This window comes from Entelurus aequoreus, linkage group LG09, assembly GCF_033978785.1.
Source record: "Entelurus aequoreus isolate RoL-2023_Sb linkage group LG09, RoL_Eaeq_v1.1, whole genome shotgun sequence".
In the NCBI taxonomy this organism is placed as follows: domain Eukaryota; kingdom Metazoa; phylum Chordata; class Actinopteri; order Syngnathiformes; family Syngnathidae; genus Entelurus; species Entelurus aequoreus.
Genome location: NC_084739.1, coordinates 13,449,247 through 13,472,849, shown reverse-complemented (window position 1 = coordinate 13,472,849; position 23,603 = coordinate 13,449,247). Strand labels below are relative to the sequence as shown.

Below are 23,603 nucleotides of genomic sequence, written 5' to 3'. Positions count from 1 at the left end.
ACAAGTCAATAACATCAACAAAACTCACCTTTGTGGACTCACGCACAACTTTAAAAGTGTGGTGGACAAAATGAGACAGAAAAAGTGGCATAAAACACGTCCTAGAAAGTCGGAGAAAGTTATACATGCAAACAAACTATACGGTGAGTTCAAGGACCGCCAAAATAAGTAGGACAAAACGGCGCTCGCCAAATACTCGAATCAGTGAAGCATATTTAGTATAAACAGTGTGATTTATAACAATTAGGGAGGTTTGTGTCATGTTTGTCCTCCTACAGAAACCATATTAAAACAAAAAATATATATTTTTTCCCCTCATCTTTTTCCATTTTTCATACATTTTTGAAAAATCTCCAGAGAGCCACTAGGGCGGCGCTAAAGAGCCGCATGCGGCTCTAGAGCCGCGGGTTGCCGACCCCCGGACTATACGGTGCTAATCAAGAGAATAAACTTTTTTTTTTCTAAACTGTCGAAATATTACGTGGAAAAAAGACTTTCTCCCCGGGAATAAATTCATCTGGAGGAGAGAAAAATGCTTTTAAGAGTGAAAAAATACAAAAAAAATAAATTAAATTTCTTAATATGAACTATAAGTAATTAATTTTAATGTGTGGGGGAGGAAAGGTTGTTTGATCATTGTCCTTCTGACATGGAATAAAAGTTGCATTAGTACACGATAAAGCTGCACTATTTCATGAAAAAGTCACATTGTTGTGCGGTGAGAGCTTTTTTAATATAACATTTTTTTTTTTAAACAAACAAAAGAAGTCAAATTTTAAGTGAAATCACTAAGAATGAATTAAGATAAGTAAAAAAAGTTGTTTGTTTGGGTAAAAATTCTGGGAAAAATAAACTTTTTGAGAGAAAGTTTTACAATTAAAAGAAACATCATGGTGAAGATAAGGTCCTTTTTTACAAAATTTTTAAAATAAAATAAGATAAATAAATTAAAAACATTTTCTTGAATAAAAAAGAAAGTAAAACAATATAAAAACAGTTACATAGAAACTAGTAATTAATGAAAATGAGTAAAATTAACTGTTAAAGGTTAGTACTATTAGTGGACCAGCAGCACGCACAATCATGTGTGCTTACGGACTGTATCCCTTGCAGACTGTATTGATATATATTGATATATAATGTAGGAACCAGAATATTAATAACAGAAAGAAACAACCCTTTTGTGTGAATGAGTGTGAATGGGGGAGGGAGGTTTGTTGGGTTGGTGCACTAATTGTAAGTGTATCTTGTGTTTTTTATGTTGATTTAATAAAAAATAAAAAACAGATACCGATAATTAAATAACCAATACCGATAATTTCCGATATTACATTTTAAAGCATTTATCGGCCGATAATATCGGCAGGCCGATGTTATCGGACATCTCTAGTAATAACGACAAGTTTTAGGTCTGAAGCACTTGTTGCATTTGTTTGATGTATGAAAAGTGCTTTATTGATAAAGATTGGAGGATTGAAAAAAAAATTCCTAATTTTACAAAAAATACATTTATATGGATGAATTGATAATGCAAGAATAAATGAATGGACTGGTGAACAATTTTTTTTCTTTCGTAATATTACAACTTAACATTTTATAATTAAATCAGGCAAAGAATATCAAAGAACAAAGTTTTATTGCCTCATTTATTTAATAATAATAAAAAAAACAGTACAATATAATAACCATGCAGCCACTCAAACAGCAACACTGTTAGGGATTTTGTCAGGTGACATGTTATAATAAGGAAGCTTCTTTCCCTCGTTCCTCCTCTTGATGGCGCTGTTGATCTCTGCCAGATTCTTCCTGAACTTCTCCATGGCTTCCCTCACCGGCTTCTCGATGAAGTGCTCATCGGGGTACATTCCCAAGTACAACTACGGGGGAAGAGAACGTGTTGAAGTACGGGGAAACGCTTAAAGTGACCTTTTAGCCTCTCACCTCGTTCTCCTGGTACTGACTGAGGGCCCAGACGGCCCCCAGGTGCCAGCTGGAGCGTCCTCGGTCAGGCAGGCTTTCGATGATCAGGGTCACGTTTGCCAAGCCCTTCTTGTGGGGAGGAGGCCTTCTCATGGTGGATGGAGCATTAGGGATCCAGGAACACCAGTCGTACTTCACCATGACAAAAAGGTTCACGGAATATTAATATCCTATTAAAAATGTCCTCTCTAGTGTTACGCCAAGTAATTACTTGATTAAAGTACAGTGTTTTATTTTCTGATATAGAATGTAATGATACAGTTGCTAAAAATATGAAATAATTGTTAAATAAAACCGCTTCCTCTTTTAATGAATACTTAGGCATACTACGCTACTGTATTATAATGTGGGGTCATTACAAAGAGCCAAGTTTTATCTGAGGTGGTACTTGGTGAAAAAAGTATTAGATCCACTGCAGTAGCAGTTAAACGTTTGGAGACACTTGCTCATTTAATTTTTTAACTATACGGTATATTCATATTTTGTAGCACTTTGAGGTTTTTGAATTAAAAAGAAAATATGTTATTGTAATAATTGCATATATTTTCATTTATATCATATTAATATATTAACATAAGTGACAATTTAATCAGATTGATGTATAAGAAGAAAATACACTTTCATGTAGTATAATTTAGTAGATTGTCTTGTAATATTGATGAACTACCGCTACATTCAAAATTATTTTATCCTATTTAAACACATTTCATTAATCAAATATTTTTATTATGACGATTAGCATATTAGATTATTACAAATTATTACGTAAACAAATTGTTGTGTAATGCTCCTAATGTAACTTGTAAAAATAATGATTACAATTAAAAATAATTGGGATGAGGATGTGATTATTATTATTATTAAACACTTTTAAGTGATGTTCTCCTATGCAAACAAACTTCATTAATAAATCTAAATTGTGGTTAATTTTAACAATATTTCATCAAATACGTTAGTAGTAAGTTTTCATGATAAGTCAATTTAATTATTACAAATTATGTAAAAAAAAAAAAAGTTTTGGTGATGTTGTGTAATGTTTTATAATATAATTTATAATCATTTAAAAAAACACCTTGAATGATTTTTTTCCACCTCTGTAAGCGGCTTTCGTTAATAAATCTAAATTGTGGTTAATTTGAACAATATTTCATCAAATACATTAGTTGTATATTTTCATGATTAGCCAATTTAAGTATTACAAATTATGTAAAAAAAAAACAAAAAAAAACGTTTTAGTGCTGTTATGTAATGTTTTGTAATATAACTTGTAAAAATAATAACAACAAAAAAAACACCTTGACTTATTTTTTCCACCTCTGTAAGCGCCTTTCATTAATAAATTTAAATTGTGGTTAATTTGAACAATATTTCATCAAATACATCAGTAGTATATTTTCATGATTAGCCAATTTAATTATTCCAAATTATGAAAAAAATAAATAAAATAAAATAAAAAGTTTTAGTGCTGTTATGTCATGTTTTGTAATATAACTTATAAAAATAATAATAATTTTTAAAAAAACACCTTTAATTATTTTTTCCGCCTCTGTAAGCGGCTTTCATTAATAAATCTAAATTGTGGTTAACTTGAACAATATTTCATCAAATAGTAGACTTTTTTATTATGCTAATTAAAATTGTAATTATTACAAATTATTATATAAAAGTTATATTCATGTTTTGTAATGCTTTCTAATGTGACTTATAAAAATGATAATACAAATAATGATGTGATTATTAATACACACTTGAAACTATTTTCTCCTATGTAGTTAATGTAAATTGTGGTTAATTTGAACAATATTTCATCAAATACATTCGTAGTACATTTTTCATGATTAGCCTATTTAATTATTACAAATTATGTAAAAAATAAATACAAAGTTTGAGTGATATTGTGTAATGTTTTGTAATATAACTTATAAAAATAATATTTATGATAATGATTAAATTATTATTAAACACCTTGAATTATTTTTTTCCACCTCTGTAAAAGGCTTTCATTAATAAATAAATCAAAATGTTGGTTAACTTGAACAATATTTCATCAAATAGTCTTTTTTTATTATGATAATAAAAATTGTAATTATTACAAATTATTAAAAAAAAAAAAGTTGTATTCATGTTTTGTAATGCTTTCTAATATTATCTATAACAATGATAATAATGATGTCATTATTAATAAACACTTGAAATTATTTCATCCTATGTAATTAGTCTAAATTAAGTTGAGCAAAAATGTATCAAATAGTCATTTTTATTTTGATGATTAGCGAATTAAATGTTATAATATATTTGTAAAAAAATTATTAAAAACTAGAATTCTGCTCAAATCAACCAACATTTGATACCATGATTATGTACAACCATGTCAGGAACAGACAGAAGGTTTTTGACCTCCGTTCTTTGACGTACTTGTCCAAAGTTGACGGCGGCGTGCTGGGCTGAAGCAGTAAACACGATGACAGTCAAGAACTCAATCAGCTCATCGCGTGATTTCAGTGACTTGGGGAACTCTGCAGTTTGTCCACAGACAAAATTGACAAACACGCCGGTGTAAAGTTTCCAGACACAGGAAGCGTATTTCCTCACATCTGCGCTTGCATGACCCGTTTCTTACCACAGGAATCGAAGCCCTGCATGCCGAAGTTGCAAACATCTTTAACAAAGGCCTGGATTTCATCGTCTCCTTTCACCGTCTTATCGCTGGCGTAGTAAATGGTGACCACGTCGGACACGAAGCTGGCAGAGCAAAACGCAGGACAGGAGTCAAGTCCTCCTGGTGTAGGAAGGATCAGTGGTTGGTGCAGGTCTCACCCTTTGGTGGCCTCCCACACTTTGTAGCCATCGTCTCTGTAAAAGTAGGTGGGCAGCTCCTGCTTGTTGTCCACTCCACGAGCTTTGATCATGTCAGGGAAGCAGAGAGACCTGAAAGTCAGAGACTTCATGGCCTTCTGGACCAGCTGAACATGACCTCCTCCACCTGTGGCGTTGGCCTTGACGACAGGAGAAAACACAAAGATGTCAAACATAGGGATGCAACGATTAGTTCTTTATTTCATCACAAAAAGCTACTCTATCTCTTATCTAGTCGCTATGAACGGACATTATGTCGGTACGTTATTTTCGGCATTTTCGGGAGATGATCTCATTTCACCTATTTGGGTTAAAAATATTTTTTGCAAACCAGTAATTATAGTCTGCAAATGATGTGTTGTTGGTGAGTGTCGGTGCTGCCTAGAGCTCGGCAGAGTAACCGTGTAATACTCTTCCATATCAGTAGGTGGCAGCCGGTAGCTAATTGCTTTGTAGATGTCGGAAACAGCGGGAGGCAACGTGCAGGTAAAAGGTGTCTAATGCTTAAACCAAAAATAAACAAAAGGTGAGTGCCCCTAAGAAAAGGCATTTAAGCTTAGGGAAGGCTATGCAGAACGAAACTAAAACGGAACTGGCTACAAAGTAAACAAAAACAGAATGCTGGACGACAGCAAAGACTTACAGCGTGTGGAGCAGACGGCGTCCACAAAGTACATCCGTACATGACATGACAATAAACACCAAAATAGGAGCGCAAAACAAGAACTAAAACACTACACAGGAAAACACTGAAAAACTCAAAATAAGTCATGGCGTGATGTGACAGGTATGCTATAGTGATGCATGGTTGGTTATGGTTTGAATTCATATCCAATAATTGCAACAACAACTTTTTACTGTCAACTGAGTTTCGTTTTTTAACGATTTGTGCTGGTGGTGCGCCTCCGGATTTTTTCCAACGCAAAAAAATGTGCCTTGGCTCAAAAAAGGTTGAAAAACAGTGACTTAGATAATGGGTTTCACTACGTAAAGCACTTTGAGTCACTAGAGAAAAGCGCTATATAAATATAATTCACTTCACATATGAATATAATCCACTTCTTCCTGTCTGTGTTGAATGTTTAACGCTGACAAAGCTTAACCTATTGTTACTATAACAATCTACAAGGTTAATATAATTCGCTTCTCTTTCTCCCTCTCAATTTATCTGCTTTCTTTTGTAATTCAAGTTATCATTACATATATGTATTGTTGCATTTGAAACAATTGTATTATTGAAAGTAGAGGTAATTATTATTGTTATTATTCATTATCAATAGTGCTATGTCTCTTGTTATTTGTATTGCTCCATTTGTAGTGCATATACACTAATATTTACTTCACTAACTGCTTGTTTGCTATCACTTTTCCTATCATATTTGTACATGTCATATTTGCTGGTGTTGTTGTCGTCTCTCTGTCTTATCCCCCTCTTTCTTCCTTTTCCTTCAAGCACACCCTGTGAAGTGAAAACCATTTCAGGTGACTACCTCTTGAAGCTCATCGAGAGAATGCCAAGAGTGTGCAAAGCAGTAATCAGAGTAAAGGGTGGCTATTTTGAAGAAACTAGAATATAAAACATGTTTTCAGTTATTTCACCTTTTTTTGTTAAGTACATAACTCCACATGTGTTCATTCATAGTTTTGATGCCTTCAGTGACAATCTACAATGTAAATAGTCATGAAAATAATGAAAACGCATTGAATGAGAAGGTGTGTCCAAACTTTTGGCCTGTACTGTATGTTATTATTATTTATTAATAATTACCTTAGAACAGACCTGGGCAAATTAAGGCCCGGGGGCCACATGCGGCCCGTTAAGCTTTTCAATCTGGCCCACCGGACATTCCCAAATCATTTTTTTTTAGATCTTTAAAGGTGGAAAGTGTAGCTGCCATTATGATGTGCAGTCATGTTTTCTAATGACCGTAAGTCTTCAACTATACTAAGTATTTCAATGGTTGGAATCTGCGCTTTTGGATGATATACCAGTTACTATGGTCATCTAATTAGTCACTATGGTCATCTAATTAGTTACTATGGTAATCTACGTCACAGCAGCTCAGACGAGGCACCAAGCAGTGTGGGCGGGAAGCGTTCCCACAGACGTGGAAGGAGATTTTCACAACAAAGTTCTAAAGCTCAGTGATATATCAGATGTATCAGGTTGTAGGTGTGTTTATTTTGTACCCTTCGCGTTCATATTTCACTGTTTGTTGCATTTTTGTTGCGTTTCATTGATTGTAAAATATGTCGATCGAAAGGGGGTGTGACGTTCATATTTTGTCAATATTCCGTGTTTTATCATTCATAGAAACATTTTAAATTCCATTACGTTTTTTAAGGCGGTCTGTCATACCGTTTTTAGCATTCAATCAGACATTATTGTGAGGTTTTGTATTAGTGTTCATAAAAATAGATATACCGGCCCCCAGACACATTTTTTCTCTAAATGTGCCCCCCCCCCCCCGAGTCAAAATAATTGCCCAGGCCTGCCTTAGAATGTATTTATTTTAGGACTGCATAATTGTATGTACATTTGTAATTGAGTCCCTTCTCTTGCAGTAGTAATTATTTCTGCAATTAGCCTGACCTAAGCCTTGATACTAATCTTTTTTATTAACACATGCTTTCTTATCATTTGACAAGGTTGTACACTGTAAGTAGGTTAGATATGTTTATTGAATACAATTAATAACAAGAGTAAGGTTACTATTTTAGTGTTAATGTTTACGTAGGCCCTCTGTACTGGAAAAGTTGGGCCTTGAGGTCAAAAAGGTTAGGAACCCCTGGAATAAACCATAGGCAGGTAAGTTATTATAGCAAGTGCAAAACACTAACTTAATATCAGGAGCTTGTAGAATATCAGCACTATGCCATCAGATATAAATATGTGCATTTAGTTATTAACACAGCATGAAATATATTATTAAAAATGAATAAATGGGCATGGAGGACACTAACACTTGACTTTATTACCCACATGAGTAACATTTCCCCTGGGAATCAATAAAGTTAGTCCTTTATATTATTAATACAAACATGTATTTATTTATTTATTTATTATTAATAATACTTGTTTCTGTTTATTATTTTGTACTGTATTTATGATGTTATTTGATTACTGTTGTGTAGGACAGTTATACAGTAAATAACATCAACATTTAAATTAAAAAAGGAATGTCGATTGGATTTGTAAATATTTTGCAGTGGAATTAATCAATGCATCATAATTGTGAAACGGGAATTATTACCTGGACTATAGACGTACAGTCAAAATCTATAATTGTTGCATTCCTAGTCAAACCGAGTCTAATGGACTAGTATTGTGGAAAATAAATACAGTAAAAGCTCCAAAGAAAAGAAAAAAAGTGGCACAATTTGGCGTAGTGAGAATTAGATATTTTTAAGTAGAGATATCCGATAATGGCTTGTTTGCCGATATTCCGATATTGTCCTACTCTTAATTACCGATACCGATATCAACTGATACCGATATATACAGTCGTGGAATTAACACATTATTATGCCTAATTTTGTTGTGATGCCCCGCTGGATGCATTAAACAATGTAACAAGGTTTTCCAAAATAAATCAACTCAAGTTATGGAAAAAAATGCCAACATGGCACTGCCATATTTGTTATTGAAGTCACAAAGTGCATTATTGGTGGGCGGGGTTGAGGTGTGGAGGTAGAGGGTAGCGGGGGCGTGTATATTGTAGCGTCCCGGAAGAGTTATAATAATAATAATGGATTAGATTTTATATTGCGCTTTTCTATTATTAGATACTCAAAGCGCTCACAGAGAAGTGGGAACCCATCATTCATTCACACCTGGTGGTGGTAAGCTACAGTTAGTGCTGCAAGGGGTATTTGTCCTGTTGTGTTTATGTTGTGTTACGGTGCGGATGTTCTCCCGAGATGTGTTTGTCATTCTTGTTTGGTGTGGCTTCACAGTGTGGCGCATATTTGTAACAGTGTTAAAGTTGTTTATACGGTCCACCCTCAGTGTGACCTGTATGGCTGTTGACCAAGTATGCCTTGCATCCACTTGTGTGTGTGAAAAGCTGTAGATATTATGTGATTGGGCCGGCACGCAAAGGAAGTGCCTGTAAGGTTTATTGGCGCCCTGTACTTCTACCTACATCCGTGTACACAGCGGCGTTATAAAAAGTCATACATTTTACTTTTTGAAACCAATACCGATAATTTTGAAACCGATACCGATAATTTCCGATATTACATTTTAAAGCATTTATCGGCAGTCCGATATTATCGGACATCCCTATTTTTAAGTGTTCTTTCTTCATCCATATTCATGTTTGAAGCAGCTAAAATTTTACCATGTGAACACTTTGGGTCTTTATCTTATGTCTGCTAGTAAACGCTTTGTTTCACCTTGAAGGCGCCGTACTGTCCGCGTAGGAGTATAACATACCCCGTTTCTGTGGAGCAGGCCTTATCTGTTTGGAACAATAACTGTATTTCTTTCTGGGCGGGAAAAGCTATTTGCGCTCTACATAAAATGACTCTTTTAGTTTGGATTTAAACCTCTTCTTGCTGATGCTATTGTCGCGTTGTAAGGGCTGGTCTCCTAAAGCTTTAGTAAAACTTGGCCAAGTACTATTCTGTCTCGGTGGTCCTTCTTACTCAACATATATGTCATCCAAAAGAATTTGGGATTGACCAGTGTGTTTCATTTCAACCAGATGTTTTTGTTTTTAGAAAAATATGCCTTCTAACAACTTAGTATAAGTTGATTTTTTTGAGGCTCCACTTGAACAGAACTTCTTTACTCACCTTGTCAAAGATACCACACTCACAGATGAGCTGCTCTCTGGCCTTGGTGTTAATGGCGATGGTGAAGCGGACGTGTGGCATGAGTAGCTGTGGAAGCACCGCATCAATCAACCAATGTCCTGATAAGCAAATCAATAAGGAATATTACTTTATACACAGGGTGGACCGCGGGGAGCTGCCTGAACATGGCGATGGCAAACATCTCTGAGATCAGATGCGTTCTGAGTAAGTGCGTGATCGTCTGGTGGTGATGGAAGTCGGCCGAGCGCACCCAGATCTTCGCCAGCATCCAGTCGTGCTGACTGTCCGTGGCCAGGAAGATGGGGTTGTCCTCGCCTGGAGTCTGAGCCAACTGGAAGGAAAGGAGGACGGTATGAAACAAAAGTGAAACACAGGCAACAACACCTTACCTGTATGGCGATTGGCAGGATCTTGTTCTGTGTGTTCTTGTACAGAAGACAGAGGGGCGCTGCCAGGTACTGCAGGGTACATGGGTCTGTGCAGTTTGGTTTGATGCCATCCAGCACTTCATAATCCACTATGTAGATGTTACCTGCCTGGAACCACATGTAGGCAATATCAGATGAATGTACATTCTTCTGTCTGTAGTGGGCTCCACTGAAACAATTGCAAGATCTGAAATTGTGTAGCTTAGCGATCATCTGTCTAGTGTATCCATAAAAGTCGATAACAAAATCATCCAGTCATGAAATTTGGATATCAGAAGTGTGTGGGTGGGAGCCATAAAACAGCCTTTGAATGGAGCACTAGACTCCTCTTGTTGGGATTTCATCCAATCATAGGTCCTACTTGTTGGTGAATCACATTGCCGTGGAGGCCAACTCGCTCTTATCTGGCATCTGAATGTTGATTGGTCAGCTGCTGCGTGCTGTCAATCATTGGCAAGTAGGCACGCCCAGAAAGCCAATCAATGAGCTTATAGCCGGTGTAAAGGAATACTGTAAGCTTTGGCTGACAGTCAACAAAGACTGTCAGCCATCCGTAACCTTAAAGGACTATACGTTGCACCTCACCTCCTGTTATTACCCATCCTTCTGTACTGTTCCACATGTTTTTTTCACTATGCTTTCTGTAACCAACCGGACCAAACTCACAGGCATTATAAACATAGCAGCTAAAATCATCGGCCTACCCACACCCAACATTTCTGATCCAAACAACAGGTCCATCATTCGACTGGCAAACACAATAGTCCAGGATATGACACACCCACTACACCAATACATCATCCCACTACCATCAGGGCGCAGGTACAGAACTATCAAATTCCGGAGGGCCCGCCTCGGGAAAAGTCTTATCCCTGCAGCTGTAGCCGCCCTAAACAGCAGGCCCGGCCGACCTGTCTGACAAGCCTGTAAATGTGTTGGTCATGTATTATGTCTTTTTGTTATTTTTGTTCGTGAAGTGTAATGTCTATTGTTTAAATGTACGGCAGTGAAAATGAATTTCTCCAACGGGGACCAATAAATCTAAATCTAAATCTTTAGCCTGAGCAGCCCTTTTTTCCACCTGCCACTATTGTTTGACTTGACTCCCTTAAATATCTTTGCTCAATTGGGCAGCCCTTCTAATATCTCTCCAAACTATGAAGCCAGACCACTACTGCTCGGTTTGGGCTTTGAAAATGTTGGTATTGTCGAAAGAGATATTGAAACAATTAAAAACATTAAAAAAGAACATAAAAAAATGCAGTACTGTATTTGATCAGCCATCAAATGTAAATTGTTTTATATTTTTTTCAGAGCTGTTTTACCAAAAACATAATAGCATTGTTCAATGACTGTAAACTTAGTGATATTGGACTGATATGCATGTAAATAGACTAATCAATAAATATCATACTAGAGAGGCACTATTGTGTAAAACTAGCCAAAATAATTAGCATGGGCTTCATCAGTATTTAATCATTGTTATTTTACCTCTACTTCCTGTTCCAGTGTCAAGTCTCTCTCCAGGCTGACAGCAACCATCTCATTGGTGACGGGAAACTTCTCAGGAAGTTTGTTACATTTTTGAATGACGACGGGATTGCAGCCATTCAGGAATTGATAGCCAAACATGAAGTCTTCTTTCCAGTGTTGCATCACATACTCTATATTAAACAGAAATGTTAGTATAGCACTGCCAGCATGTGTTGATATTCTACGCCACATTTCATATTTCAAGACAAATCGGCAAACTACATCACCAAGCTTTCCCCACACCTTACAGTAATATCTAACAAATGTTTCTATTTATCGCCGGCCATTTGTCAAGATCACATGGTTCCATTTTGGTAGCAAATAACTTCAAACCAGAGTGGATGACTACCTGTGCATCTTACAACATAGCTACTTAATTAATTATCCTGTGTCCTGTTATGATTAGCATGCACTTTGGATTTCGTGTTTTATTTTTCACCCTCCGAAGAGCGTCTTTTAAGGCGACTTTGCCAAGCTCCTCCCACACCTTACAGGGAAAACTCACAAATTTAGCAATTTATCAACAACCATTTGTCTGGCATACAGGGTGCAATTTCGGTGGTGATCAGACAAATTCCCTGGGAGGAGTATTTTCAGGTAGCACCTCTGGAAATGGAACCGTCTAACTGAAATTGACTACCTTTACATGTTATATCTCTATTGATTTTCCATGTGTCCTGATTACCGGTGACAGATTCTATTATTTTATAACTCTAAAATTACATACAAGAGGGTTTTTGAGCAGTTAAATTTTCTGAATTAATAAGAACTCAAGAAGTTCCTTGCGCCTCTGTGTTCAGGCCATAATATAAATGCGTAATAAAAGATTTAAGGCTGACCTGAGATGGTGTTTTTGATTCTTAGAAAGATCCTCTCAAAATCTGCAAAGTCATTCCAAGACGACTGGAACATGTGCATGAAGTGGTTCACAAACAGGTTCTCGATTCTGGAAAGTGATGTTTATTATCAGTTGAGTTCAAGTACATCAAAACCTAACACGTGTCTGTTTGTTGTCTTGATTGGATGCTCGAAAACCGAGGTGTGCAAACTTTTTCCACAGGGACGCATACTTAAAAATTGAAGGACCCTATCCCCAAATTTCCTCCCGGGGATTAAAAAAGTACTTTTGATTCTGATTCTGACTCCCAAAATACCCCTTCACAGGATTCTTCTAGGAACACAGGCAGATGCCATTTCCAGGTCTACTTTAATACATTTTTGCAGTAAATATGCTAGAACCAACCAATCCAATGTACTGTAGGTCGATACATGCCAAGGTATCTGAAAAAAACATCCACATCCTAGCAAATAAGTATAATATGTCTCATTTATCCATCCATCCAACTTCGGCTTATCCAGGGTTTCATTGCATGGACAACAGCCTACTGTATGCAGAGAAGCCCAACACTTCCCAGGACAATTAAGACTCTCCAACGTATTATGGGTCTTCCTGGAGGCCCCCTGCCGGTCGCATGTGCTCTAAACCTCACCAGGGACCAGGGACCCCTTGACCACATGCTTTAGGAATCTGGCTCCTTTCCATTTAGAGGAGACAAAGAGGAGTTCCTATGGATGCCAAGAGTTTCTATACTGTTTTGAAACGAGGAACCTCATTTCAGACAGAAATCTAGTCCTTTCGGTCCCTAACCAAAACTCATGACCATAGATAAGGGTAAGAACATAGATCGACAGGTAAATTGAGAGCCTTGCCTTTCGGCTCAGCTCACTCTTCATGGACCGATGCAGAGTTCACATCACTGCAGACGTCGCACCAATCGATATCATGATCCATCTTTCCCTCACCTGTGAACAAGACCCCAAAGTATGAACTCCTCCACTTGTGGCAAAATCTCACCCCTGACCCGTAGATGGCACTTCAGCCTTTCGTGGTCAAGAACCATTGACTCAGACTCGGAGGAGCTGAATCCCATCCCGGTTGCTTCAACCGATCTACTAAGAACTGAAAGTTACAGTTTGATGAAGCCAGCAGGACCACATCACTAGACCTAACCTTGCAGCCAACAAACCGGAATCTTTCAACGCCATTGCTTCACCTAGAAATTCTAAATCACTGCAGCCCTGGCAGAGTATAAACCTTGTGGAAACAAATCCAACTTAATGGCAGAAATGTGTACCAAGCTCTGGGTCATACAGGGAACAAACCCGCCTGAATCAGTCAGTGCCATACTCCCAAAGTAACCCCTCACAGGATTCCTCTTGGAACCTGGGTCGATGCTTTCCCCAGGTCCACAAATCACACTGGTCTACAGTTCCACAACCAGGACATAAACCACACTATTCGGAAACTCAGAATAGACCTAACCATTGAGGCTGCACTTTGGACACTGCTAGTTTTTTTCAAATCTTGGCTTCTAAAACAACTTGGGGGTGGAAAAGTTTTTGATTAAATGTGCCGCTCAAAGTTAGAAAATGACCTAAAACCGAGAGATCTGGTCTCAGGATGTTGTGTTTTAGCTGTGTTATTGTATGTACCCAGTATTTCGGCCTGTTCTGGCAAGGGCATTCTTGCAAAATGGGATTTAAAAAAAAAATCTCTGCCGATTAAATGCAGATAAAATAGAGACTGTCTGTCTGTGAACATCCACAAGCAACCCAAGTGATCCTCACCCAGACACACAATGTCATGTCTATTCTACAGGTAACTAGACCCAGACTCTTTTCTCAGGTTATTGTTTTGACCCTCTCCAAACCGGTTTAGTCTAACAAACAAGCTTTTTTTTTTTTTTTAGAGGCGATACATACGCTTTGCTGAAGTTCAATACGAAATCCACTCCTTTCTCACTGTCAAACTGGATGTCCCGTGGTAAATCCGTATGTCTTTTTGCATCTATGCTCAAAGGAAAGCCTGGCCGCCACTCCATCCATCTACAGTGCACATAAAAAAATGTTGTTATAGGGAGCAACCCGCCAATGAGAGGTTGTACAATCAAGACTACCTGTAGGCTTTTTGCCTCATTTCCAGCTCGTTTTGTCTGTGCTGCTTGACCAGGCTGGTCTTATCCCACTGAGGCAGGTGAGCTAAAAGAAATAGCGACTTTGTGACAGGATGATTCAGATCGTTACTGGGGTTTGTGATTGATATCTACCCCGTCCATCCCGCAGCACCACTTCCTTGTCGCCCACCAGCCAGCGGTAACACGGGAACTCCACATAGTCTCCACCTGGAGTCTTCACGGCGATGTACCTGCAGTACCAGTCGTCCTGCACCCAGTATTTCCTCTTCTCCAGCTTCACCAACACAAGCTCACCCAGGTTCTCCTCCATGCTCACCAGGTAGGAGTCCACCTGATGACAATTAAACGTTCTTAAATGTACAAAACCCAAAACCAGTGAAGTTGGCACATTGTGTAAATGGTAAATAAAAACAGAAAACAATGATTTGCAAATCCTTTTCAACCTATATTCAATTGAATAGACTGCAAAGACAAGATACTTAACGTTGGAACTGGAAAACTTTATTTTTTGCAAATATTAGCTCATTTGGAATTTGATGCCTGCAACATGTTTCAAAAAAGTTGGCACAAGTGGGGAAAAAAAAAGACTGAGAAAGTTTAGGAATGCTCATCCAACACTTATTTGGAACATCCCACAGGTGAACAGGCTAATTGGGAACAGGTGGGTGCCATGATTGGGTATAAAAGCAGCGTCCATGAAACGCTCAGTCGTTTACAAACAAGGATGGGGCGAGGGTCACCACTTTGAGAACAAATGCGTGAGCAAATTGTCCAACAGTTTAAGAACAACATTTCTCAACCAGCTATTGCAAGGAATTTAGGGATTTCACCATCTACGGTCCGTAATATCATCAAAAGGTTCAGAGAATCTGAAGAAATCACTGCACGTAAGCTAATGTTCGAATAAATGTTTTAAGCTAATTCCGTAGGCATACACCTTAGAGTCATATATTTTGGTACTTGACGCACATGTTAACTCTTAGCATGCTAACATTAGCATGGCAACTTTTTAGCAAATTTGGCAGATATACACCTCCGAGTCATATATTTTGTTAATTGACAAATTTTAACTGTGTAGCATGCTAACATTAGCAGGCAAGATTTTTGGCTAATTTTGCCGGTGTACACCTCAAACATAAATTTTGGTAATTGACAAATGCTAACAGATACAAGTTAGCCTTTTCAGCTCATTTCGCAGATATGCACCGAAGAGTAATATTTTTGACTGCCTGTAGTTATCTGACTGTCAAGCTAACAATTCAGCTTTTCGGCATTCACATCATTGATAATGTTTGATAATTGATAGCATGCTAACATTAGCATGTTACTTTTTTTTTTAAAGCTAATTCCGTAGGCATACACCACAAAGTCATATTTTGGTACTTGACGCACATGTTAACTCTTAGCATGCTAACATTAGCATGGCAACTTTTTAGCAAATTTGGCAGATATACACCTCCGAGTCATATATTTTGTTAGTTGACAAATTTTAACTGTTTAGCATGCTAACATTAGCAGGCAAGATTTTTGGCTAATTTTGCCGGTGTACACCTCAAACATAAATTTTGTTAATTGACAAATGCTAACAGATACAAGATAGCCTTTTCAGCTCATTTCGCAGATATGCACCGAAGAGTAATATTTTTGACTGCCTGTAGTTATCTGACTGTCAAGCTAACAATTCAGCTTTTCGGCATTCACATCATTGATAATGTTTGATAATTGATAGCATGCTAACATTAGCATGTTACATTTTTTTTTAAGCTAATTCCGTAGGCATACACCACAAAGTCATATTTTGGTACTTGACGCATATGTTAACTCTTAGCATGCTAACATTAGCATGGCAACTTTTTAGCAAATTTGGCAGATATACACCTCCGAGTCATATTAAGTTAATTGACTAATTTTAACTGTTAGCATGCTAACATTAGCAGGCAAGATTTTTGGTTAATTTTGCTGGTGTACACCTCAAACATATATTTTGGTAATTGACAAATGCTAACAGATACAAGATAGCCTTTTCAGCTCATTTCGCAGATATGCACCGAAGAGTAATATTTTTGACTGCCCGTTGTTATCTGACTGTCAAGCTAACAATTCAGCTTTTCAGCATTTACATCATTGCTAATGTTCGATAATTGATAGCATGCTAACGTTAGCATTTCACTTTTTTTTTTTTTTTAGCTAATTCCGTAGGCATACACCACAAAGTCATATATTTTGGTACTAGACGCATATGTTAACTCTTAGCATGCTAACATTAGCATGGCAACTTTTTAGCAAATTTGGCAGTTACACATCTCCGAGTCATATATTTTGTCAATTGACCTATTTTAACTCTTAGCATGCTAACATTAGCATGGCAACTTTTTAGCAAATTTGGCAGATACACACCTCCGAGTCATATATTTTGTTAATTGACCTATTTTAACTGTTAGCATGCTGACATTAGCAGGCAAGATTTTTAGCTAATTTTGCCGGTGTACACTTTAAACATGTATTTTGGTCATTGACAAATGCTAACATACACAGGCTATTTTGCAAATATGTACCAAAGAGTTGTATTTTCGACCTAAGACCTTCACAGTGTGGCAGAGGGACACTTTTTGGTTTTGTAGAAAACGTAATGAATTGATTATTAATGAGATAAGTTGTTGGTTATTATTAGGGATGTCTGATAATATCGGACTGCCGATATTATCTGCCAATAAATGCTTTAAAATGTAATATCGGAAATTATCGGTATCGGTTTCAAAATTATTGGTATCGGTTTCAAAAAGTAAAATTTATGACTTTTTAAAACGCCGCTGTACGGAGTGGTACACGGACGTAGGGAGAAGTACAGAGCGCCAATAAACCTTAAAGGCACTGCCTTTGCGTGCCCGCCCAATCACATAATATCTACGGCTTTTCACACACACAAGTGAATGCAATGCATACTTGGTCAACAGCCATACAGGTCACACTGAGGGTGGCCGTATAAACAACTTTAACACTGTTACAAATATGCGCCACACTGTGAACCCACACCAAACAAGAATGACAAACACATTTCGGGAGAACATCCCCACCGTAACACAACATAAACACAACAGCACAAATACCCAGAACCCCTTGCAGCACTAACTCTTCCGGGACGCTACAATATACACCCCCCGCTAGCCTAAAACCCCAACCCCGCCCACCTCAACCTCCTCATGCTCTCTCAGGGAGAGCATATCCCAAATTCCAAGCTGCTGTTTTGAGGCATGTTAAAAAAAATAATGCACTTTGTGACTTCAATAATAAATATGGCAGTGCCATGTTGGCATTTTTTTCCATAACTTGAGTTGATTTATTTTGGAAAACCTTGTTACATTGTTTAATGCATCCAGCTGGGCATCACAACAAAATTAGGCATAATAATGTGTTAATTCCACGACTGTATATATCGGTATCGGTTGATATCGGAATCGGTAATTAAGAGTTGGACAATATCGGAATATCGGAAAAAAAGCCATTATCGGACATCTCTAGTTATTACAATAATTTGCTTTGTGGCATGTAACAACAATATACAACGTTTTTTTAGATAGTTTTGCATATATTGACCTACATTTTATTGGTTTTAGCATTTTTGATGCACAAAAAATGTTTCCAAGCAGCTCCTGCATTTCTCAAACGTTCTGTATTTCTTTTATGTTTGCAAGTTCTCCTGGTCACTCACCGCTCCCCTCTCAAAGTCATTGTACAAAGGTTTGTCCAGCAGGGTCCTCTCGCTGCAGCTCTCACTGCCCACCAGTGTGATGTAGATGTAGTCGTCGGTCCCTGCAAACCACTGGCTGCCTGTAGCCACAGTCACCGTGTACTGTGACGGCATTTTTGGTCGTCACGCTGGCTGAAAATAAATATAAATAATAATAATAATAATAATAGAAAAACTCTCTCCAGAATTCTGTAGTCTTGTCACCCATCAACGTGTTGTGGCAGTTTCGTTGCACTTCTCACTTTTTCAGATGTCCTCACTTGTCTTTCACAAGAATGTGTAACCTAAAGCAAAGGTGGGAGGTGCGCGACATCGGCAGTGACACTCCCTTTTTCTTTTTTCTTTGCAAAGTGTTATGGATTTAGGTTGAATTCACACCGAATAAAATTTCCCAGTCAAATCTGTACGCAACAGTGCACAATGCCTGCTAGTGTGCGCCACATTATGTGGCATAAATGCAAATACTTCACGGCACAACCCTCCTTTTTTGTGTGTCTTTTGCTTCGCCGGGCTCGAGACAAGGGTAGTAAAATAGTTTAATGACAGGCTTTTCCCCTCCGGGGAAATGCAACATCTGTAAAAGCAAGAGTGATGTCAAAATATCGCTTGCTTTTCATGTAAGGTCGGAAATGTGTTTTTGTTTTATAACATGAAATATTAAATGACCGAGCATGGCAATGACATAATGACTGGCCTGCTAGGGCTGTTACTGTAAGTCAGGGGGGCCCACACCTTTTTAGCAGGCAAGCTACCTTTCAAATGACCAAGTCCAGGTGATCTACCTCATCTGCATATGTGTGTGAATATATATATATACATACCGTATTTTTCGGACTATAAGTCGCAGTTTTTTTCATAGTTTGGCTGGGGGTGCGACTTATACTCAGGAGCGACTTATGTGTGAAATTATTAACACATTACCGTAAAATATCAAATAATATTATTTAACTCATTCACGTAAGAGACTAGACATATAAGATTTCATGGGATTTAGCGATTAGGAGTGACAGATTGTTTGGTAAACGTATAGCATGTTCTATATGTTATAGTTATTTGAATGACTCTTACCATAATATGTTACGTTAACATACCAGGCACGTTCTCAGTTGGTTATTTATGCCTCATGTAACGTACACTTATTCAGCCTGTTGTTCACTATTCTTTATTTATTTTGAATTGCCTTTCAAATGTCTATTCTTGGTGTTGGGTTTTATCAAATAAATTTCCCCAAAAAACGCGACTTATACTCCAGTGCGACTTATATGTTTTTTACCTTCTTTATTATGCATTTTCGGCCGGTGCGACTTATACTCTGAAAAATACGGTATATAGCAGAATTTATTTATTTACCGTATTTTCCGGATTATAAGGCGCACTTAAAATCCTTTTTTTTCCTCAAAACTCGACAGTGCGCCTTATAACCCGGTGAGCCTAATGTACGGCATAATTCTGGTTTTTCTTACCGACCTGGAATCAATTTTATTTGGTACATGGTGTAATGATAAGTGTGACCAGTAGATGGCAGTCACACACAAGAGATACGTGTAGACTGCACTATGATGGCAATATGACTCAAAGTACACAACACCAACATTTTACATGTTCCATTGAAAATATAGAACATTACACACGGCGCTCAAAAATCTATCAAAATGTTTTAGTACGACTTTGGTAAGCTATGAAATCCTTTTTTTTCCTTAAAACTCGACAGTGCGCCTTATAACCCGGTGCGCCTAAAGTACGGCATAATTCTGGTTTTGCTTATCGACCTCGAATATTTGGTAAAAATAATAATAATGGATTAGATTTTACATAGCACTTTTCTATTATTAGATACTCAAAGCGCTCACAGAGAAGTGAGAACCCATCATTCATTCACACCTGGTGGTGGTAAGCTACATTTGTAGCCACAGCTGCCCTGGTACATGGTGTAATGATAAGTGTGATTGATTGATTGATTGATTGGTTGATTGATTGATTGAGACTTTTATTAGTAGGTTGCACAGTGAAGTACATATTCCGTACAATTGACCACTAAATGGTAACACCCGAATAAGTTTTTCAACTTGTTTAAGTCGGGGTCCACTTAAATTGATTCATGATACAGATATATACTATCATATATACTATCATCATAATACAGTCATCACACAAGATAATCACATTGAATTATTTACATTATTTACAATCAGGGGTGTGGAGGGGGGGGACCAGTAGATGGCAGTCAAACATAAGAGATACGTGTAGACTGCACTATGATGGCAATATGACTCAAGTAAACAACACCAACACTGTATATGTTCCATTGAAAATACAGAACATTACACACGGCTCTCAAAAATCTATCAAAATGTTTTAGTACGACTTTGGTAAGCTATGAAGCCGCACCGCTTGAAGGATTGTCGGCGCATTAAACATACGAGTATTATTATGGTGTGTGTATAAGGTAAGACATATCTGGCGTTTTGTTTGGCAATATTATGCAAAAGCAACTGTAGCTGCTGACAGAAGCACATTGTATATACGTATATGTTATATAATTTCATAGTTGGTTAGAATAAATACATACAATGTATAAATATAAGTTAATGTTTACATATAATGTCATTAAAAATGTATTTAATTTGGTTAATTCATGCAAGTATATGTTAACTTTATTTTTTGTTACAAAACCCATGTAAATTGGAGGGGAACATATTTCTTGTTCCGTTTTGGTCACATTTTTGGGGGGACAATTAATATGTGACGGAATAAAGGAAGCAGCATGAGACAGCAAGCATTTGATGGAAGACGTTAATAGAGTCTCGGCTTCAAAAGAAACTTTATTCCCTGGGAGTTTGATGAGGCCAATGAGGTATGTTTCTTTCTGATAATATATGTGAAATCAATGTGTTTTCTTTTATTTGCTGTCAGACTAATTGTAAGTTCTGTTTTTCTTATTTATTAGTTCTGACGGCATTATTTTGGCATCGTTGTTAACGAGAAGAAGGCATGGCTGAAATAAATGTCTGTGTGAGAAAAACAAACAACCTGAGCCTTGATTAAGACCTCGGAGGGAGTAACAGCAACTTTTCTTACCTTCTGGTACCTGCTGATCTGTATTTGGGATCTGCATAAATCCTGAAAAATTGTGAGCGTCCGCCTTTGTGGTAGTCCATAAGCTTCTTCTTTTTCTCTATCTTCTTGTTATGGGACATTCATCCTCCGCTGTTGTCATTTCTAATATAAAGTAGTGTAAAGTTCTTACTTATATCTGTCAGTAAACTCGCCATGAAAGCGCTAAAACATACCGGTGCAGTGAGTTTACATTATTCACCCAAGGAACTTTAGTTATTAGAGAGTTCCGGTCAGACGTTTCCGGCCTTATTGTTTCCGGACGAGGAGATCCTGCTCCGTTATTGATTGAAGTAAAGTCTGTATGTCATTAAAACAGTTAGCTCCATCTTTTGACACTTCTTCCACTCCCGTCCTTGCACGCTACATCGCTACAACAAAGATGACGGGGAGAAGACGCTGTCGAAGGTGAGCCACGTAAATAAGACCGCCCACAAAACGGCGCATTTGGAAGAGACTGTCAGAAAGCGGTTTGAAGATGGTATGTAAAACACACACTACCGTTCAAAAGTTTGGGGTCACATTGAAATGTCCTTATTTTTGAAGGAAAAGCACTGTACTTTTCAATGAAGATAACTTTAAACTAGTCTTAACTTTAAAGAAATACACTCTATACATTGCTAATGTGGTAAATGACTATTCTAGCTGCAAATGTCTGGTTTTTGGTGCAATATCTACATAGGTGTATAGAGGCCCATTTCCATCAACTATCACTCCAGTGTTCTAATGGTACAATGTGTTTGCTCATTGGCTCAGAAGGCTAATTGATGATTAGAAAACCCTTGTGCAATCATGTTCACACATCTGAAAACAGTTTAGCTCGTTACAGAAGCTACAAAACTGACATTCCTTTGAGCAGATTGAGTTTCTGGAGCATCACATTTGTGGGGTCAATTAAACGCTCAAAATGTCCAGAAAAAGAGAACTTTCATCTGAAACTCGAAAGTCTATTCTTGTTCTTAGAAATGAAGGCTATTCCACAAAATTGTTTGGGTGACCCCAAACTTTTGAACGGTAGTGTAATCTATGCAACATTTTGAGCAAAGAACCACCATTACATGTTATGTAGACCACAAGGAAGTGTTTTCCATTTAGAAAAAAAATAATAATAATATGACTCCTTTAATGCGCCCTATAATCCGGTGCGTCTTATATATAAAAAAAAAAAAAGATCAAAAATAGACCATTCATCGCCAGTGCGCCCTATGGTCCGGAAAATACGGTATATATGTATATTTATTTATTTTGACGTTTTTGTTAACAAGTTAAAGGTGTTTTAATGAAAATACAAGCATGTTTAACATATATACTCCCTTCTTTCATGAAGACAAACATATAAGTAGGTGTATTACCTGATTCTGATGACTTGCATTGACTGCAGTCAAGACAGGATTCACAGTCGTGCTGATAACTTCCATATTTTCGAACTTACATTGTGGAGGAGGGGAAAAAAAGTCATTTCTGTCCAATGCCACATGAAATAAGTTGGTTTTTGGCATCTTATTTGTCCAGCTTCCATACTTGTATCCTTGACAAGAAATATATTGACGGCAAACTCCGTAACCTGCTAGCTTGTGTACGCTAGCTTTCCGAGACTCTTATTTTGCTAGCGCAGGCAGGATAAAGCAGCGCTTTTATTGTGAAGACCGGAACTGTGCGGTCGGTCTTTAGGTTTTTGATGGCAGGTACAGAGTCTATTTCTCGCTTTCCTATAAGTGTTTTTTTTCTTTTTTTTTCGAACACTGAGCTCGCAGCAGCCGGCGTCATCTCACAAGTTCCACAGGTGCCTTGAATGTCAATCAAGTGACGAAAGTGACGTCGTTAGGTCCATTTTTTTTCAACGCCTGGCTGGCAATCGACTGACACACCCCTGCTGTAAGTAAACCAATGTGGTGTGTTTACAGACGGGAAACAAAGTAGGAAAAGAGCAATTCCTCCGCCCTAATGAGTCTACAGCAGTATGTGAGTGTTCACTTTGCATTTTACACGTCAGCAACCATTTTATCTTAAGTGGCAATGCTGTACAGGTGAGGAAACTTGAGAGTAGTCAGTGTGCAACTTGTATAGATTTACTGGCATTTAAAAAAAAAAAAAAGGATTAAACACGTTCTTTTCTAATCACTCAGCAAGCAAGTAAGCAAAGTGCAT

At 37.5% G+C, this 23,603-nt stretch overlaps 1 protein-coding gene across 3 annotated transcripts; it reads right to left on the bottom strand.

The window, feature by feature from the left end:
* Positions 1-1,612: 1,612 nt before the first annotated feature.
* alox5a (arachidonate 5-lipoxygenase a) lies at positions 1,613-23,205 on the bottom strand. 3 transcript variants are annotated; one of them, XM_062058103.1, is made up of 15 exons: positions 22,808-23,205; positions 18,303-18,473; positions 14,726-14,924; positions 14,576-14,657; positions 14,382-14,504; positions 12,458-12,564; positions 11,577-11,749; positions 10,047-10,193; positions 9,785-9,988; positions 9,637-9,723; positions 4,798-4,976; positions 4,601-4,722; positions 4,396-4,496; positions 1,942-2,112; positions 1,613-1,877 (listed from the first exon to the last, which is right to left on the bottom strand). In XM_062058103.1, exons 2-15 carry the CDS (start codon positions 18,453-18,455, stop codon positions 1,698-1,700), a joined length of 2,028 nt encoding a protein of 675 aa, XP_061914087.1. In that variant the 5' UTR covers positions 18,456-18,473; positions 22,808-23,205; the 3' UTR covers positions 1,613-1,697. The 3 variants fall into 3 exon arrangements, with proteins under 3 accessions (XP_061914087.1, XP_061914089.1, XP_061914088.1); XM_062058105.1 differs by lacking the exon at positions 22,808-23,205 and adding an exon at positions 21,420-21,773; XM_062058104.1 differs by lacking the exon at positions 22,808-23,205 and having other exon boundaries at positions 18,303-18,629.
* Positions 23,206-23,603: the final 398 nt, after the last annotated feature.

Bases quoted from the DNA above. Each gene is read 5' to 3' on its own strand.
- alox5a (XM_062058103.1), bottom strand. From the start codon at position 18,455: ATGCCGTCACAGTACACGGTGACTGTGGCTACAGGCAGCCAGTGGTTT. The intron at 12,565-14,381 runs GTATGTATCGCC...ATCACTTTCCAG, and splicing joins GTATTGAACTTCAGCAAAGC to AATCGAGAACCTGTTTGTGA. The intron at 4,723-4,797 runs GTGAGACCTGCA...TTGCTCTGCCAG, and splicing joins GTGTGGGAGGCCACCAAAGG to CTTCGTGTCCGACGTGGTCA.